Genomic DNA, 20,934 nt, shown 5'->3' with positions numbered 1-20,934 from the left:
GCCCATGGGAAAAAAACGTGATTGTTCCATTCTCCCAAAGTCCGAATTGGACTCCAATTGATCTTGTCTTTGTCTAATTGGAAAATTGATACGGATAATTGGATAATTGGCTCGGATGCCTAGTGATAACAAACTCAGCCTCAAAATTATCATCTCGATAGTATGAAAGGGGAGAAAATCTATTTTGAAGAGGAATTTGATTGCCTGTAGGAGTCTGTCTGTTAAAACCCATTTGATTACCTCTAGGGGTCTGTCTGTTAACACCCATACTGTAGCTATTAGTAAAGTCTCTGAGATCATCTCTATATTCCCTTTGTTGCTGATGATCATAATCATTTACATAGGGTGGAAGCCTACCCTTCCAGTATTTTTGACAAATGAGCCATTTTGTCGGTGAGAAACACCTTGTTGGCGAAAATGGTTACCTTCGTTTTTATATTTATTTTTATTATTTGATTTAACAGAGATATAACCTCTCTGATTAATCTGCACTGTCTGGCCCTTTTGTCCATTACATCCTCTGTTGTAAGATGTGTCGGATAACGGTACATCAGAGGATAGGAGAGGGAGAGACTGTAAAGGTGCAGATGTGGGGTGTGAAACTCCCTCCTCACCTTCCATAGGGTCATCAACCTTAATCTGCCATTTGAAAACCACCTTATTGGAATAATCAGCGAGATCGCAATTATATTTCTTATTTTTCTTGATTTTTTTGATCATGATCTTCTTTTTCAAGAAAAAGTCTCAATTGGTCAGATTTTTTTTTGTACATGTCCTGTTCCTTATACGGCCCTAATTTATTTTTCACCAAGGTGATTTCTTCATTAAGAGATTTGAGCTTATTGTGTTTCTTAGCCAATAAAAATTGGAGAAAGCTGACACCAGTCTCATTAACGTACACAAACCACCCTTCCAAATCATTTTCACCTTTTTGGGGGTTCACTTCCCACCTTAAACTGCGTGGTACCATTTTTTGCACGACACATTGTTCAAGATATGCCACATCCAAACCAGTGTGTAACTCACGGACCAACAGGTTTTTGAGTCTGAGGAACAATCCGCCTGTTTCATCGGATTGCTCGATATTCCCATCAAAGACCCCTTCAGTATTAATATTGTGCTGGGATCTATAATCAAATATGTCCATGATGACCTTTCAGCTGCAACGTTCTGGTATCGAGTAGGTAAAGAGCGTAAAAAAGGCCAGAAGGCCAAATGCTGCGCTAGAAATAGATATGTTATGCTTGAAATAAATCATGTTTCCATTGTTAGTGCCCATATAGCCCTTAGGAAAGATGGCGCCGCGGCACTATTCAAATGACAGGCGTGATGACTCAGTTACAGCAGCCAATCCCCAGACAATGTCCTATTGTGACGAAACGCGTAGGGGGAGCCTGCATTACTGACGTCATCACGCTTTCCCCTTCAAAGGTGATGGTTTACAGCGGACAGCGAGCAGAGGAAGCCTCAGGAGATGCACCATTTGGATTCATTGTGATGCTGTGTGATATACCACGTTTATTAAGCTACATTCTGTAAGTGCAATAATCTTGAGCCTAATAGATTTTTACTCAATTACTACACTATGGGAGCTCTTTTCTGCTTTTATGTCTTTTGAGTGATATCGATCAAGCATCCCCAGATATCCTATAGGTTTTTGGGGGACCGAATTCCCTGGGCTTGGTGAGACCAATTCATTGGTCTTTTCAGTCGGTAAGGAGAATACATACTCACTTCGGGTGTTCAGCTTCTTTGGATGAGGGATCCTACATCACGACCTGTTTTGTTGGAATATTCACTGGCTAATTTCCTTTTTGCAAGACTATTGGGACTTATTCAGCTTCTCACATTGGAACTTTGCCTTTGTTTTTCAAATCTAGATTGCTTTCACCTATGGTTCTGAGATTAAATACTTCATTCCCCTTTTAATGCATATTCCATATGTATTTCTTTATATTTATGCTTTATTGCCTATTGTATTTTGGAGTGTTTTATTCATCTTTTTTAGCACAATATCGGTGATTTAACGCTCACAGTTTTCTCTCTTTAGTTCACAGATATTTTAATTTTTGGAAGTTGGAACTCCACTTTAGTTTTTATTTTTAGACTGTTTTCACAATTTCAGGATGTCAATATTTTTCTTTTGTGTTATTTTTTTGGGAATATCAATTGTATGATAGTAGCGCTGCACCTGTATTTCATTTTATGATTTTGGGTTTTGTATTGCAGACTTTTGGTGCTGGCAGCTCTTTTTACTTGATTTATTTCAAGCATAACATATCTATTTCTAGCGCAGCGTTTGGCCTTCTGGCCTTTTTTACCCTCCCTGCCTTGAAATCATTGACAAGATTCTCCTGTGTAGTTCTGGGCTGATTCCTCACAGTTCTCATGATCATTGAAACTCAACGAGGTGAAATCTTCCATGGAGCCCCAGACCGAGGGAGATTGACAGTTATTTTGTGTTTCAAGAATTTTGTCCTGTTACAACCAAAAATGTAAATGTATTTTATTGGGATTTTATGTGATAGACCAACACAAATTGGCACATAATTGTGAAGTGGAAGGAAAATTATAACGTTTTCAAAATTTTTTACAAATACATTTGTGAAAAGTGTGGGGTACATTTGTATAGCGCCCCCCGGAGTCAATACTTTGTAGAACCGCCTTTCACTGCAATTACAGCTGCAAGTCTTTTTTGGGATGTCTCTATCAGCTTTGCACATCTAGAGAGGGACATTTTTGCCCATTCTTCTTTGCAGAATATCTCAAGCTCTGTCACATTGGATGAAGAGCATCTGTGAACAGCAACTTTCAAGTCTTGCCACAGATTCTCAATGTGATTTAGGTCTGGACTGTGACTGGGCCATTCTAACACATGAATATGCTTTGATGTAAACCATTCCATTGTAGCTCTGGCTGTATGTTTCGGGTCGTTGTCCTGCTGGAAGGTGAACCTCCAACCCAGTCTCAAGTCTTTTGCAGACTCTAACAGGTTTTCTTCTAAGATTGCCCTGTATTTGGTTCCATCCATCTTCCCATCAACTCTGACTGGGGGGGGGTTTATATGACACAGGCTTTTTTTTTGGCTGGGCCGTGACCTACCTGATCTACACACACTGACCTACCTGACCTACATACACTGACGGTAGTGACCTACATACACTGACCTATCTACACTGACCTACATACACTGACGATAGTGACCTACCTACACTGACCTACATACACTGATGGTAGTAACCTACATACACTGTCCTACGTACACTGTCCTACGTACACTGACCTGCCTACACTGACCTGCCTACACTGACCTGCCTACACTGACATACATACACTGACAGTAGTGACCTACATACACTGACCTACCTACACTGACCTATATACACTGACCTGCCTGACCTACATACACGGACATTTTCATACACTGTCTGACCTACCTCAGCTCAGCCGTGGTGTGTGCGGTGTCACAGCAGGCAGTCAGAGGAGAGCCGCCCGCCCGAGCGCCGAGGGGATGTGGCATGGCGGCCGCATTGTAATTCCCGCCTTCTGGAGCCTACAGCGCCTATGATGGACGTCACACATCCCGCGGTCCCGGCATTGGACCAGTGGGACGTCCATCATAGGCGTTGCAGGCTCCAGAAGGTGGGACCTGCTATGGCACTCGGCCACACTCGGCGGCACTCAGCCGCACTCGGGATCAGATCGGTCCCGGTGCTTGCCACTCAAGGCTAAAAATGGAGCTTCAGCCCCAGCCCCCCCCTCCGGACGCCCCTGGTGATATGTACTGTTAGTTTTCCTCCACACATAGCTTTTGCTTTTAGGCAAAAAAATTCAATTTTGGTCTCATCTGACCAGAGCACCTTCTTCCACATGTTTGCTGTGTCCACCACATGACTTCTCACAAACTGCAAACAGGACTTCTTTTGGTTTTCTTTCAACAATGACTTTCCTCTTGTCACTCTTCCATAAAGGTCAGATTTGTGGAGTGCACGACTAATAGTTGTCCTGTGGACAGATTCTCCCACCTGAGCTGTGGATCTCTGCAGCTCCTCCAGAGTTACCATGGACCTCTTGGCTCTTCTCTGATGAATGCTCTCCTTGCCCGGTCTGTCAGTTTAGGTGGGCGGCCATGTCTTGGTAGGTTTGTAGTTGTGCCATACTCTTTCCATTTTCGGATAATGGATTGAACAGTGCTCCGTGAGATGTTCAAAGCTTGGGATATTTTTTTTATAACCTAACCCTGCTTAATACTTCTCCACAACTTTATCCCTGACCTGTCTGGTGTGTTCCTTGGCCTCCATGATGCTCTTTGTTTACTAAGGTTCTCTAACAAACCTCTGAGGGCTTCACAGAACACCTGTATTTATACTGAGATTAAATTACACACAGGTGGACTCTATTTACTAATTAGGTGACTTCTGAAGGCAATTGGTTCCATTTTAGTTAGGGGTATCAGAGTAAAGGGGGCTAAATACAAATGTATGCCACACTTTTCAGATATTTATATGTTAAAAAAATTTGAAAACCATTTATCATTTTCCTTCCACTTCACAATTATGTGCCACTTTGTGTTGGTCTATCACATAAAATCCCAATAAAATACATTTAAGTTTTTGGTTGTAACATGACAAAATGTGTAAAATTTCAAGGGGGTATGAATACTTTTTCAAGGTTTCAAGGTTTACGTGCGTATAGCATGTACGAATGTAAACACACGCATCGGGGGGCGCCTACGCATGAAAATGTTGTTTGCGTTACACATGTTACATATCGCCACACACGCTGGAGTAAAAGCACTAATTCTAGCACCAGACCTCCTCTGTAACACTAAACTGATGACCCATAGGGGGCTTTTAAAAGTGTCGCCTATGAAAAATATAGGGTGCTGAAGTTTGTCATTGTTTCACGGGCGCACACAAATTAAAGGTTTGACATATTGGGTATCTATTTACTTGGTGCAACCTCGTCTTTTATATTTTACCCAAAAAATTTGATAATTTATTAAAGTGGGGTTCCACCCAAATTTTGAACAATATCTGTATGTATTCTCTTCCTTGCCTAGTTGCTGACATGCCGTTTAAAAAAATTTAAATCGCCGTAATTACCTTTTATTTTTCTATTCTTTTTTGCACTTCCTGGTTCTCCTCCCGTGGGAGTAGGCGTGTTTCTAGCCTCTCCCAGACTCCTGGGAGCTAGTCTCAGGCTTCCCAGGATGCCACTGAGCATGTGCGGGAACAAGCGGTGTATGCTGGGAGCACAGCATTTACCACATCCAGGAAATAAATGCTTGTGGGCTTCAAATGCCCACAATGAAGATGGAAACCGCCTGCAGTGAATAATATAAGTTATTCTTTCAGACGAAATCTGACACAGGCGGACATATTACACACAATATGTGAGTATGTAATGCTGAGAAGAAAAGTTTGTGAATGAACTCAAAAAAAAAAAAGATAGATAGGTGGACCCCCGCTTTAAGTTTGTGTGTACTAAAATTAACTTTTTTTAAATAATGTAATCTTCAGGACTAAAATGATTTTTCAAGCATGTTTGCAAAAAAAAAAAAAATGGCTATGGCAGCGAAAGGAAAAGAATCTGTTCCCATCTGACACATATAATATACAGTATATACAGACTGTCCTTTGGGTAAGTGTATTAACCACTTACGGACCGCCACACACCGATATACATCCTAAGTTTGAAGAGGAATATCGTTATGGCAGCAGCTAGTCGCCATAACCCGTTATCCTCTTCTTCAGCAGGCGGTCCGGTTTCTGATAATAGTGGTCTCTGCGGCGGATTCGCCGCAAGACCACTTTTATCGTTGGTGGGTCCCCCCCTCCTGCCCCTCCTCTTCGGTGCTTCGGTGCCCTCCGCCGCTTACCAGAACCGTCGGGTATGTGGGTATGGGGTATGTGGGTATGGAGACAAGTGAGGGGAAGATGGCCCCCAACCGTCTCGATAACATTACAGGGCGGAAGCGACGTCAAAACATCACTTCCACCCATAGCTCATAAAGGGCCATTTTTTTAAAATTATTCTTTTAAATTACAATTTTTTTTTATTGCATTTTAGTGTAAATATGAGATCTTAGGTCTTTTTGACCCCACATCTCATATTTAAGAGGTCCTGTCATGCTTTATTTCTATCACAAGGGGTGTTTACATTCCTTGTAATAGGAATAAAAGTGAAACCATTAAAAAAAAAAACAGTGTAAAAATAAAAAATAAAAGGTAAAATAAATAAGAAAAAAAAAAATGTTTTAGAAGCACCCCGCCCCGCCGAGCTCGCGCGCAGAAGCGAACGCATACGTGAGTAGCGCTTGCATATGGAAACGTTGTTCAAACCACACATGTGAGGTATCGCCGCGATCCTTAGAGCGAGAGCAATAATTCTAGCTCTAGACCTCCTCTGTAACTCAAAACTGGTAACCTGTAGAATATTTTAAAAGTCACCTATGGAAATTTTTAAGGGTAAAAGTTTGTCGTCATTCCACGAGCGCAATTTTGAAGCGTGACATGTTGGGTATCAATTTACTCGGTGTAACATTATATTTCACAATATAAAAAAAAATTGGCCTAACTTTACTGTTGTCTTATTTTTTAATTAAAAAAACCTGTATTTTTCTCAAAAAAAAGCGCTTGTAAGACCGCTGCGCAAATACGGTGTAACAGAAAGTATTGCAACAACCTCCATTTTATTCTCTAGGGTGTCAGAAAAAAAAATGTATAATGTTTGGGGGTTCTAAGTAATTTTCTAGCAAAAAAAAACAGTTTTTAACAATAAATCTCAAAAAGAGGCCCGGCCCTTAAGTGGTTAGAAATACTGTGTCCTGGTGGCCAGTAGATTCAATATTCCATTGGCTTGTGGTCAGTGAGATACACAGTATATAATGTATTCTCTGATCAGCCTTCCGTGTATGTCAATGTTATATGCTGAACACACACTGTGAACAGGCCCATCATTTTCCTACATCTAGTACAGCCAGAGCAGCAGACATGGCATGTTCTCCAAGTGTCAATTATAATGTGAAGCTGGCCAGCGTAGATTTGGCCGCTGCTGATTTCCTGTCCTGTCTTTGCAGGTCCATGTGTTTGATCTGTCTATCAATAAGTATGAAGCCATCTGTCAGCAGGCTATTGTGGCCAAGAAGAAGACCAAACTGACTCACATTGAGTTCAACCCCGTCTATCCGGTAATTATTGTCGGAGATGACCGCGGACATGTCAGTTGTCTGAAGCTGTCGCCAAACCTGCGCAAACTGCCAAAGGTAAGACATCCTTATTATTATTTTTAATAAATGTTCTAAGGATCTGGTCCTTTGACCTTTCCCATGGTTTTGTTCCTGGGAGGCTGTAAGTACCTGAAAAAGGATGAGGCCTCTCACTATGTAGGGACAGAGTTAGGCTAGTTAGTTGTCTGGAGGCAGCAGCTGAACAAACTTCACTAACCGGCCTAGCCATGTGAGCCAATAGTTGGTGACTGTTGGCCAACAGAGCAAAACTTGCCTTGTTTTTAATGTGGCAGGAGAAGTGTCCCTGAGCCGCACCTCATGAAACAGACCCATGTAAAAGAATGAATGGCAGCCTGCCTCAGCCTGGGCTCTGGCCAGGCCACGCCTCCAGTTTCAGAGCTTAATCATGGGTTCCCCATGGGGCTGAGCGAAATGCGATGGGAGGCATGCCTTGGTCGGAGAATAGGCTAAAACTGACATTCATCCTTTCACACGGGTCTGTTTCATGAGGTGCTGCTCACGGACATTCTTCCTGACCAGGGGTGTTGCTAGGTCTCCAAAGGTCTGGGGCTAGAGCCCATAGCAGCGTAGTAAAGAAAGTCATACGCTTGGGCGGGCATACACCTGTATATACAGCAATATACGTGTCTGTGCATATATATATATATATATATATATATATATATATATATATATATATATATATATATATATATATCCCCAGAGAGCCCCCCTTACATCAGGGTCCCCAGAGAGCCCCCCTTACATCAAGGTCCCCAGAGAGCCTCCCCCTTACATCAGGGTCCCCAGAGAGCCTCCCCCTTACATCAGGGTCCCCAGAGAGCCTCCCCCTTGCATCAGGGTCCCCAGAGAGACCCCCCTTACATTAGGGTCCCCAGAGAGCCTCCCCCTTAAATCAGGGTCCCCAGAGAGCCCCCCTTAAAATCAGGGTCCCCAGAGAGCCTCCCCCTTGCATCAGGGTCCCCAGAGAGCCTCCCCCTTGCATCAGGGTCCCCAGAGAGCCTCCCCCTTACATCAGGGTTCCCAGAGAGCCCCCCTTACATTAGGGTCCCCAGAGAGCCTCCCCCTTAAATCAAGGTCCCCAGAGAGCCCCCCTTAAAATCAGGGTCCCCAGAGAGCCTCCCCCTTAAAATCAGGGTCCCCAGAGAGCCTCCCCCTTAAAATCAGGGTCCCCAGAGAGCCTCCCCGTTGCATCAGGGTCCCCAGAGATCCTCCCCCTTGCATCAGGGTCCCCAGAGAGCCCCCCACTTACATCAGGGTCCCCAGAGAGCCTCCCCTCCCCTTGGGGACCCCTGCAGAGACTCTGGGGTATGGGCCCCAGATTCAGGGCTATAGCCCCAAAAGCCACCCCCTAGCGACGCCACTGCTCCTGACACATTGAAACTTGGAGCTGGGATGAGCTCCGCTCCTGGACAGTGCTCATCGCGGTTGGCTATAACTCTAACCTAAGTGGCACTCACATTTTTACTTTTGTATATTTTTTTTGCCATATCCCTGTGATGAAAGAATTTCATGTTAAGCTTTTATTGCTGAAGTGGATAGAACCCTTAAACCAGCGTTTTTCAACCAGGGTGTCTTCTGGGTCCTTCAAGGGTGCCTCGGTAAAATGCCTAAAAATTGCCCCAAATGATCCACAAAATTGTCAACAAGCCAGCAAGTGGATCATCCTTCCTGTTTGTTACACAAAGTCACAGGTTTTCATTGTGCAGTAATATAACCTAGGGCAGTGATGGTGAACCTTGGCACCCCAGATGTTTTGGAACTACATTTCCCATGATGCTCATGCACTCTGCAGTGTAGTTGAGCGTCATGGGAAATGTAGTTCATAAACATCTGGGGTGCCAAGGTTCACCATCACTGACTTAGGGTATCATGTGGGTCAGCTGCTTGCATCACTGGTTGATAAGGAGGATTATGGGTGCCTGCACAGCATCTTTGTTTGCCCTTCTCTGTCAGCACTGGAACAAGGTAGCATAGTACTAGTGTGCAGGTACACTATATTACCAAAAATATTGGGACACCTAGCTTTACACACACGTGAACTTTAATGGCATCCCAGTGGGATGGCATTAAAGTTCATGTGTGTGTAAAGGCAGGTGTCCCAATACTTTTGGTAATATAGTTTACACACACACACGTTTCCTTTTATTCTCATCTTCCTTTCCAGTAAACGTTCCTCTTCATTCATCATTTCTCGCACAGACACTCTCAGCCGCTTGGCATCCTTTATTGGTTCTGCTGGTATTTTGTTGTCTTTTATTGTGTCGATGTGAGGTCAGCCTGGTGGTAAGTAATGACAGGTTAGTGGAGGTCTGACACGGAACATTCATCATGGCTATGTGATAATTTGGAGAAATGGTTTATACAATCACCTGGAGACATCTTAGTCTGAACTGTTCACTCACATTCATCAGAGTGGCAGACCTGTCGGGTTTGATGCCCAGAGATCCGGGGTGACTTTCATCCCAAGGTGGCATTGACTCGCTTCCCAGCCTGACCGTAACACACATTTTATTCCAGCATGATATTAATGGTCTGTCCTGGTCCGGCTGCATATGATGATCATGGGACATCTAGTGATAATTAAAGTGAACCTGTCATTAGAACACCTCTTATACACTAGGATTACAGTATAAGATAATGGTAGGCACTTTATGCCGCGTACACACAAGTGGACTTTCCGGCAGAAAAGGTCTGATGGAACGAATCCATCGGACATTCCGATCGTGTGTGGGCTTCATCTGACCTTTTTTGTCAAAAAATGTGACGGACCTTAGAAATAGAACATGTTTCAAATCTTTCCAACAGACTCAATTCCTATCGAACAAAACGTTCGTCTGTATGCTAGTCCGACAGACCGAAAACGACGCAAGGGCAGCTATTGGCTACTGGCTATTGAACTTCCTTTTCTAGTCCGGTCGTACATCATCACGTTCGAACCGATCGGACTTTGGTGGGATCGCGTGTAGGCAAGTCCGTTTCGTCGGAACTCCATTGAAAAGTCCTTTGGAGTTCAGTCCGACGAGAAGTCCGCTCGTGTGTACATAGCATTAGGGCATCTGTACGTACCATCGCCTTGTCACAGTCGTCCTGTAGTTCACCAGAACCAGAGACATTTCATAGGCCGGTACTGTTATATTAGTAACCTACAGATATTGTGTTCTTCAGCCTGGACCTAAAGCAAAGGTCAGTTTTATGTGTGCACTAGGCATTGGGAGCTTCTGCTTTAAGTTGTAGCCAAATTGTGACAAACTTAAGATATGATTGGGTACAACCCTGTTTTTAGCAGCAAGCGTCCTTTCAACAGAAACTCCATCTAAACATATTTTTTATTTAAATGAATATAAATAATTTCATGTAAAAAAAAAAGGGAACTCATGGTTTGACCACCAGTGCATGTATTAATACAATATCAATTATACAATCATCGAAGTGGGGTGAAGGGATGGGTTAATGTTCAAGAGTTTGAGGGTTGGGGGGAGGGGTTAAAGCCAACCTGCACATCATTTTGATTCTTAGACCCCATACACACTATTGGATTTTCTGCAGATTTTTGTCTTCAGATTTACAAAAACCATATAATATGAGGTCATATCTTAAGAGTTTCAATCTGTATGCAATCAGGCAAGCCCGTGCACTACATGGTTTTGGTAAATCTGAAGACAATGCAGAAAATCTAAAAGTGTGTATGGGGCCTTAGGAGATAAGCTATATGTTTTGGAAGCATGGTTTGGGGTTGAAGTGTGTTGATTGTTTGAGGTTAGGAACTAGGGTTAAGATCATGAATTAGGGGTTAAAGTCAGGAGTTAAGTTAGGGTTACAGTTAGGTTGGAAGTTATAGACTAGATATATTTTTAGGAAGATTGATTACAATGACCCTTAGGATTAGTGGTTGGGGGTTAGGATGAGATTTAGGGTTAGTGGTTGTGTTGAGGGTTGTGGGACAGGATAAGGTTTAGAGTTAGTCGTTATGATCAGGATGAGTTTTATGGTTAGTGTTTGGGGGTCAATGCGAGTTTTAGGGTTAGTGGTTAGGGGTCAGGGTGAGTTTTGGGTTTAGTGATTGGGATCAGGATGCTTTTTAGGGTTAGTGGTTGGGGGTCAGTACGAGTTTTAGGGTTAGTGGTTGGGGTCAGGATCAATTTTAAGGTTAGGGGTTGGGGGTCTGGATGAGTTTTAGGGTTAGTGGTTGGGGGTCAGAATCAATTTTAAGGTTAGTGATTGGGGGTCTGGATGAGTTTTAGGGTTAGTGGTTGGGGGTCAGGATCAATTTTAAGGTTAGTGGTTGGGGGTCTGGATGAGTTTTAGGGTTAGTGGTTACGGGTCAGGATGAGTTTTAGGGTTAGTGGTTGGGGGTCAGTACGAGTTTTAGGGTTAGTGGCTTGGGTCAGGATGAGTTTTTTTATTGTTAATGGTTGGAGTCGGGGTGAGTTTTAGGGTTAGTGGTTGGGGTCAGGATGAGTTTTGGGGTAAGTGGTTGGGTTAAGGGTTGCGGGACAGGATAAAGTTTAGGTTTAGTGGTTGGGTTAAGGGTTGCGGGACAGGATAAAGCTTAGGTTTAGTGGTTGGGTTGAGGGTTGCTGGACAGGGTAAGGTTTAGGGTTAGTGGTTGGCTTGAGGATCAAGTTTAGGGTTGCAGAACAGGGTAAGGTGCAGGGTTAGAGGTTGGATTGAGGGTTGTGGGACAGGATAAGGTTTAAAGTTATTCGTTATGGTCAGGACGAGTTTTAGGGTTAGTGTTTGGGGGTCAAGACGAGTTTTAGGGTTAGTGGTTTGGGGTCAGGATGAGTTTTAAGGTTAGTGGTGGGGGTCAGGATGAGTTTTAGGGTTAGTGGTTGGGGGTCAGGGTGAGTTTTAGGTTTAGTGGTTAGCGGTCAGGACGAGTTTTAGGTTTAGTGATTGGGATCAGGATGCTTTTTAGGATTAGTGGTTGGGGGTCAGGACGAGTTTTAAGGTTAGTGGTTGGGGGTCAGGATCAGTTTTAGGTTAGTGGTTGGGGGGCTGGATGAGTTTGAGGGTTAGTGGTTACGGGTCAGGATGAGTTTTAGGGTTAGTGGTTGGGATCAGGATGAGTTTTAGGGTGGGTGGTTGCGGGTCAGGATGAGTTTTAGGGTTAGTGTTTGGGATCACGATGAGTTTTAGGGTGAGTGTTTGCGGGTCAGAATGAGTTTTAAGGTTAGTGGTTGGGGTCAGGGTGAGTTTTATTGTTAATGGTTGGAGTCGGAATGAGTTTTAGGGTTAGTGGTTGGGGGTCTGGATGAGTTTTAGGGTTAGTGGTTGGGGGTCAGGATCAATTTTAAGGTTAGTGGTTGGGGGTCTGGATGAGTTTTAGGGTTAGTGGTTACGGGTCAGGATGAGTTTTAGGGTTAGTGGTTGGGGGTCAGTACGAGTTTTAGGGTTAGTGGCTTGGGTCAGGATGAGTTTTTTTATTGTTAATGGTTGGAGTCGGGGTGAGTTTTAGGGTTAGTGGTTGGGGTCAGGATGAGTTTTGGGGTAAGTGGTTGGGTTAAGGGTTGCGGGACAGGATAAAGTTTAGGTTTAGTGGTTGGGTTAAGGGTTGCGGGACAGGATAAAGCTTAGGTTTAGTGGTTGGGTTGAGGGTTGCTGGACAGGGTAAGGTTTAGGGTTAGTGGTTGGCTTGAGGATCAAGTTTAGGGTTGCAGAACAGGGTAAGGTGCAGGGTTAGAGGTTGGATTGAGGGTTGTGGGACAGGATAAGGTTTAAAGTTAGTCGTTATGGTCAGGACGAGTTTTAGGGTTAGTGTTTGGGGGTCAAGACGAGTTTTAGGGTTAGTGGTTTGGGGTCAGGATGAGTTTTAAGGTTAGTGGTGGGGGTCAGGATGAGTTTTAGGGTTAGTGGTTGGGGGTCAGGGTGAGTTTTAGGTTTAGTGGTTAGCGGTCAGGACGAGTTTTAGGTTTAGTGATTGGGATCAGGATGCTTTTTAGGATTAGTGGTTGGGGGTCAGGACGAGTTTTAAGGTTAGTGGTTGGGGGTCAGGATCAGTTTTAGGTTAGTGGTTGGGGGGCTGGATGAGTTTGAGGGTTAGTGGTTACGGGTCAGGATGAGTTTTAGGGTTAGTGGTTGGGATCAGGATGAGTTTTAGGGTGGGTGGTTGCGGGTCAGGATGAGTTTTAGGGTTAGTGTTTGGGATCACGATGAGTTTTAGGGTGAGTGTTTGCGGGTCAGAATGAGTTTTAAGGTTAGTGGTTGGGGTCAGGGTGAGTTTTATTGTTAATGGTTGGAGTCGGAATGAGTTTTAGGGTTAGTGGTTGGGGTCAGGATGAGTTTTGGGGTAAGTGGTTGGGATCAGGATGCTTTTTAGGGTTAGTGGTTGGGGGTCAGGACGAGTTTTAGGGTTAGTGGTTGGGGGTCAGGATCAGTTTTAAGGTTAGTGGTTGGGGGTCTGGATGAGTTTTAGGGTTAGTGGTTACGGGTTAGGATGAGTTTTAGATGAGTTTTAGGGTTAGTGGTTGGGATCACGATGAGTTTTAGGGTGAGTGGTTGCGGGTCAGGATGAGTTTTAGGGTTAGTGGTTGGGGGTCAGGATGAGTTTTAAGGTTAGTGGTGGGGGTCAGGATGAGTTTTAGGGTTAGTGGTTGGGGGTCAGGGTGAGTTTTAGGTTTAGTGGTTAGGGGTCAGGACGAGTTTTAGGTTTAGTGATTGGGATCAGGATGCTTTTTAGGATTAGTGGTTGGGGGTCAGGATCAGTTTTAGGTTAGTGGTTGGGGGGCTGGATGAGTTTTAGGGTTAGTGGTTACGGGTCAGGATGAGTTTTAGGGTTAGTGGTTGGGATCAGGATGAGTTTTAGGGTGGGTGGTTGCGGGTCAGGATGAGTTTTAGGGTTAGTGGTTGGGATCACGATGAGTTTTAGGGTGAGTGTTTGCGGGTCAGAATGAGTTTTAAGGTTAGTGGTTGGGGTCAGGGTGAGTTTTATTGTTAATGGTTGGAGTCGGAATGAGTTTTAGGGTTAGTGGTTGGGGTCAGGATGAGTTTTGGGGTAAGTGGTTGGGATCAGGATGCTTTTTAGGGTTAGTGGTTGGGGGTCAGGACGAGTTTTAGGGTTAGTGGTTGGGGGTCAGGATCAGTTTTAAGGTTAGTGGTTGGGGGTCTGGATGAGTTTTAGGGTTAGTGGTTACGGGTTAGGATGAGTTTTAGATGAGTTTTAGGGTTAGTGGTTGGGATCACGATGAGTTTTAGGGTGAGTGGTTGCGGGTCAGGATCCGTTTTAGGGTTAGTGGTTGGGGGTCAGGATCCATTTTAGGGTTAGTGGTTGGCATCAGGATGAGTTTTAGGGTGAGTGGTTGCGGGTCAGGATGAGTTTTAGGGTTAGTGGTTGGGGTCAGGGTGAGTTTTATTGTTAATGGTTGGAGTCGGGATGAGTTTTAGGGTTAGTGGTTGGGGTCAGGATGAGTTTTGCGGTAAGTGGTTGGGTTAAGGGTTGCGGGACAGGATAAAGTTTAGGTTTAGTGGTTGGGTTAAGGGTTGCGGGACAGGATAAAGTTTAGGTTTAGTGGTTGGGTTGAGGGTTGCTGGACAGGGTAAGGTTTAGGGTTAGTGGTTGGCTTGAGGATCAAGTTTAGGGTTGCAGAACAGGGTAAGGTGCAGGGTTAGAGGTTGGATTGAGGGTTGTGGGACAGGATAAGGTTTAAAGTTAGTCGTTATGGTCAGGACGAGTTTTAGGGTTAGTGTTTGGGGGTCAAGGCGAGTTTTAGGGTTAGTGGTTTGGGGTCAGGATGAGTTTTAAGGTTAGTGGTGGGGGTCAGGATGAGTTTTAGGGTTAGTGGTTGGGGGTCAGGGTGAGTTTTAAGTTTAGTGGTTAGGGGTCAGGACAAGTTTTAGGTTTAGTGATTGGGATCAGGATGCTTTTTAGGGTTAGTGGTTGGGGGTCAGGACAAGTTTTAGGGTTAGTGGTTGGGGGTCAGTATCAGTTTTAAGGTTAGTGGTTGGGGGTCTGGATGAGTTTTAGGGTGAGTGGTTGCGGGTCAAGATGAGTTTTAGGGTTAGTGGTTGGGATCACGATGAGTTTTAGGGTGAGTGTTTGCGGGTCAGAATGAGTTTTAGGGTTAGTGGTTGGGGTCAGGGTGAGTTTTATTGTTAATGGTTGGAGTCGGGATGAGTTTTAGGGTTAGTGGTTGGGGTCAGGATGAGTTTTGGGGTAAGTGGTTGGGATCAGGATGCTTTTTAGGGTTAGTGGTTGGGGGTCAGGACGAGTTTTAGGGTTAGTGGTTGGGGGCCAGGATCAGTTTTAAGGTTAGTGGTTGGGGGTCTGGATGAGTTTTAGGGTTAGTGGTTACGGGTTGGGATGAGTTTTAGGGTTAGTGGTTGGGATCAGGATGAGTTTTAGGGTGAGTGGTTGCGGGTCAGGATGAGTTTTAGGGTTAGTGGTTGGGATCAGGATGAGTTTTAGGGTGAGTGGTTGCGGGTCAGGATGAGTTTTAGGGTTAGTGGTTGGGGTCAGGGTGAGTTTTATTGTTAATGGTTGGAGTTGGGATGAGTTTTAGGGTTAGTGGTTGGGGTCAGGATGAGTTTTGGGGTAAGTGGTTGGGTTAAGGGTTGCGGGACAGGATAAAGTTTAGGTTTAGTGGTTGGGTTGAGGGTTGCTGGACAGGGTAAGGTTTAGGGTTAGTGGTTGGCTTGAAGATCAAGTTGAGGGTTGCAGAACAGGTTAAGGTGCAAGGTTAGAGGTTGAGTTGAGGTTCAGGGGTCAAATAAGGGTTGGGGGTCAGGTTGTAGTTTAGTTTTAGGATACATTCATTATTTGGGTTTTCTTTTATGATTATGGCTGTGTAGTAGCATGGTATGAGCAGTATGTGTTTAAATAAGTTTTGAATATTAAAATCTGCTCACACAGTTAATTGGTGCCAAAACATCATGTGTTGAAAACTTTCGTGCCAACACTCAGCGTGGCAATAAAGCTACAGGGATGCAAGTCAGCATGCCATGCTGTCTCTCCAGCTCTCCTCAGCTGGTCTCTGGAGAGTTAATCCTCTTTAATTACGGATGGTTTGCCAGGAATCGCATTAGCAGCCAGAACCATACTAATTCTGTTTTATACAGTTTCCTGATGTCACATCTGTTTTATATTCCCCTCTCATAATATGACATCATCACACCCCCTTCAGAGCCCCCTTGTCTGGCTGCTTGCTATTCTAGTCGGGTGTGATGATGTCACAACGTATGAGGTGACACACGGGTCATTAGTGATGGGACAGAGGAGAGATGTAGCGTGTCGTGTCTGATCACACATGGGTAATTGTCTGTGTTAAGTTCATTAATTCGGAGGATTGGAAGCTGATGTTCCAGCAGGTAGTGGTAGATTCATTTCATGCCACTTGTCACTCTGTATTCATTCCATATTCCGCGTACGCATTGTAATGTTCATTACTCACTAAAGAACCACTCTGGGCATAAACTTAAATCTGAACCCTGGCCTTCTCTGCAATCTTTATACAATTGTACCGGCTCCTCTTCTGGACGGAAATGTCTTCCTATGATTTTACTGCACACTGTGAGCTTCTCACCATGTGCGTTAGAAGCTTCTTTTTATTTATTATGGATTTTTAAAGCTGAGCACCAAGCAAACCGCTAAATACACAGATGAAATACATAACCCTGTATGTGAGCTATTTTACCTGCTGAAGGACTGTCTGTCCATTCAATTCTGACATTTACACAGCTCTGCCACACAGTGCAGCATTGTCTGGCTGGGCGGGATACCTGATTTTTTTTTCTTCTGCAATTCAGTAACACTTACAAGTAGGGTTGCTACCTGTCCGTACAATACGGGATCGTCCTGGTTCCAAAGTAAAATTCTTCATTCCATGTTGATTCAGTATGGGATGCAATTTGTCCTGTATTTATAAGTCCATGCTCTGTCCCCCTTGCCTTTGATTGGCTGTGCTGAACATCCTGCTTTCCTTCTGATCTGTCAGCAAATTGGCCAGAGCTATATCAGTACATTGCTGGGGCACCCTGTGTGTTACTTACTCCTGTGCACTACCCAATCCTGACCCCTACATTCTGTGCATTATGCACTCCTGACTACTACATTCTGTGCGTTATGCACTCCTGACCCCTGCACTGCGTTTGTTACATACACCTGACCTCTATACTCAGTGTGTTACATACACCTGACCTTTATACTCAGTGTGTTACATACACCTGACCTCTATACTCAGTGTGTTACTTAGTCCTGCCCCCTGTACTGTGTGCTTTACATACTCCTGACCTCTATACTCAGTGTGTTACTTAGTCCTGACCCCTGCACTGCGTGCGTTACATACTCCTGACCTCTATACTCAGTGTGTTACTTAGTCCTGCCCCCTGTACTGTGTGCTTTACATACTCCTGACCTCTATACTCAGTGTGTTACTTAGTCCTGACCCCTGCATTGCTTGTTTTACATACACCTGACCTCTATACTCAGTGTGTTACTTCTCTCTGTTATTTACTCCAGATGCCCCCTGCATTCTGAGGATTACTTATTCCTGACCCGTGTACTCTATTCATTACTTTCCCCCGTGACCCCTGCACTCCGTGTGTTACTCCAGGCTCCCCCTGCATTGCTGGCCATGCTTTTTCAGAGCAGCCTCAAAAGTACAGTGGGTCCTTTACCTTGTGACAGTGACCATATGAAAACATAGAGGATTTGGCTAATTTGGCAGTTTGCCTGCTCATCTTCAAATGGTGCGCCCCTGACACCTCTAATGAACTACTTTTGACCTTGCACTCCTGACCTCTGTGCCTAACTTACTCCTGACCCCTGCATTTTGTGTGTTACTTACTCCAGACTCCCCGCTTCACTCTGTGCATTACATATTCCTTAGCCTCCTTCTGACACCTGCACTCTGTGTGTTACTTACTCCTGACCCCTGCACTCTGTGTGTTACTTAGTCCTGACCCCTGCACCTTGTGTTACTTGCTTCTGACCACTGAATTACGTGTGTTATTTACTCCAGATGGCCCCTGCACCCTGTGCATTACTTACTGCTGACCCCTGTACTCTATTCACTACTTTCTGGTGACCCCTGCCCTCTGCCTGTTACTGACGCTTTTATTCTGTGTGTTACTTACTCCTGACCCCTGCATTCTGTGTGTTATTTACTCCCTGTACTCCCTCATATTACTTACTCCTGAGCCCTGCATTCTGTGTGTTATTTACTCCCTGTACTCCTCCTATATTACTTACTCCTGACCCCTGCATTTTGTGTGTTATTTACTCCCTGTACTCCCTCATATTACTTACTCCTGACCCCTGCAATCTGTGTGTTATTTACTCCCTGTACTCCTCCTATATTACTTACTCCTGACCCCTGCATTCTGTGTGTTATTTACTCCCTGTACTCCCTCATATTACTTACTCCTGAGCCCTGCATTCTGTGTGTTATTTACTCCCTGTACTCCTCCTATATTACTTACTCCTGACCCCTGCATTTTGTGTGTTATTTACTCCCTGTACTCCCTCATATTACTTACTCCTGACCCCTGCAATCTGTGTGTTATTTACTCCCTGTACTCCTCCTATATTACTTACTCCTGACCCCTGCATTTTGTGTGTTATTTACTCCCTGTACTCCCTCATATTACTTACTCCTGACCCCTGCAATCTGTGTGTTATTTACTCCCTGTACTCCTCCTATATTACTTACTCCTGACCCCTGCATTTTGTGTGTTATTTACTCCCTGTACTCTCTCATATTACTTACTCCTGACCCCTGCATTCTGTGTGTTATTTACTCCCTGTACTCCTCCTATATTACTTACTCCTGACCCCTGCATTCTGTGTGTTATTTACTCCCTGTACTCCCTCATATTACTTACTCCTGACCCCTGCATTTTGTGTGTTATTTACTCCCTGTACTCTCTCATATTACTTACTCCTGACCCCTGCATTCTGTGTGTTATTTACTCCCTGTACTCCTCCTATATTACTTACTCCTGACCCCTGCATTTTGTGTGTTATTTACTCCCTGTACTCCTCCTATATTACTTACTCCTGACCCCTGCATTTTGTGTGTTATTTACTCCCTGTACTCCCTCATATTACTTACTCCTGATCCCTGCATTCTGTGTGTTATTTACTCCCTGTACTCCTATATTACTTACTCCTGACCCCTGCATTCTGTGTGTTATTTACTCCCTGTACTCCTATATTACTTACTCCTGACCCCTGCATTCTGTGTGTTATTTACTCCCTGTACTCCCTCATATTACTTACTCCTGACCCCTGCATTCTGTGTGTTATTTACTCCCTGTACTCCCTCATATTACTTACTCCTGGTCCGTCTACTCTGATCATTACTTTCTCCTAACCCCTGCGCTTGGGGTGTTACTTACTCCCAACCGCTGAGTTACATGTGTTATTTATTCCCGATGCCCCCTGCACACTTTGCATTACTTACTCCTGACCCCGGCCATCTGTGTATTATGTTATCCTGACCTCTCCGCTCTGCATTACTTACTCCTGGCCCCTGTAGGCTTTTCATTACTTACTCCTGACCCCGGCACTCTGGGTATTATGTTCTCCTGACCTCTGCATAGTGGCCTAGGTTTTATGAAACCATACCCCCTTCCAATGTGCAGATTGTCCACAAGCACCATTGGTGGTGGTACACAATGTGCGCTGTCACCCACGCCTTCCTGGAGCATCAAAGCAGACCTTGCATTCGCTGTGGAGGTCTGCTGTAATAAATACAGAGCTGCAGTCATTTGCGCCTTTAAATCTGCCCGGAGTTCATCTTTAACAAGCAGTTCTGTCTCTTCTCTGGGTTGCCGTATTCTCACTTGTAGCATTTAAACTGTAAGCGGCAGTAAATGATAAACCTAATAAGCGTCACACTGCAGGGCGCCGCCGCCTCCAGGGAAGGCCGTCATATAAACTTCCTAGAGAAAAGACAAGTGTTTATTATTGATTATGTGCGGAGAGGCACCAGCTGTATTGTAGAGTCTCTACTCTCGTTTTTTTCTACCCAGCAATGATCTCTATGAATCAGCCCAATTGGGGTGAGAAGGAGCGGGGTCTGGCAGAAGGCAATGTACTTAGACTTGATATCCTGAACTTATTGATGTTACAATAAAGCTATTTGAAGGAAAGGAAAGTCAGGGCAGATGTTCGGCTTTTTCCATTCTAATGACATTCGAGGGAATTTAATTTTCGTCGGCCTGCGCATTTCTCTAGCAAACCGCACAGGAGTAATAAAAACCACAGGACAATTACAGAATCCCTCATAAGTATAATCCTGCACAAACATTCCACGCATTGCGACAATACATGGGTATGGTGTTCACTGTGCGCAGCTGGAAGCATCTCCACATGACCCGCACATCTCTGCTGACACTATGGTGTTTGCAGGTTATGGTTGTATTGTATGATGTAGATATACCAGGTTTCTTATACATGGACCTGAAGCTCTGATAGCTTTTGAAGCCAAAGTCAGCAGTGCGGGCTAATGATTACCTTTGTGAACTTGCAGCACCAAGGTCATGACGCACTCCATCTAATGACTTTGAGTGCCGCTCCAAGCGCCAAACAATCCTCTCTGGTAATCCACTATGTAGCGGGTGCAGGTGTCTGTGATGCTCACTCAAACCTGATATGCAATCTAAGTGACCTCTGTGAGCAAACCCCATGGGTGGGGTTAAATGTGTCAGGGTGTGGCCTGGGAAGAGCCTAGGCTGAGATG

At 44.5% G+C, this 20,934-nt stretch overlaps 1 protein-coding gene across 1 annotated transcript in view; it reads left to right on the top strand.

The window, feature by feature from the left end:
• Positions 1–20,934, top strand: part of DNAI1 (dynein axonemal intermediate chain 1) — a 241,688-nt gene that overhangs the window by 166,651 nt on the left and 54,103 nt on the right. The window contains exon 20 of the mRNA XM_073611715.1: positions 7,082–7,267. Within this exon, the coding sequence (XP_073467816.1) occupies positions 7,082–7,267 (186 nt within the window). The remainder of the gene's footprint in view (positions 1–7,081; positions 7,268–20,934) is intronic.

The sequence above is a fragment of the Aquarana catesbeiana genome, linkage group LG01 (assembly GCF_042186555.1).
Source record: "Aquarana catesbeiana isolate 2022-GZ linkage group LG01, ASM4218655v1, whole genome shotgun sequence".
NCBI classification, from domain to species: Eukaryota; Metazoa; Chordata; class Amphibia; order Anura; family Ranidae; genus Aquarana; species Aquarana catesbeiana.
Note: the sequence above shows the minus strand (reverse complement) of the source record. Positions and strands in the feature narration are given on the sequence as shown.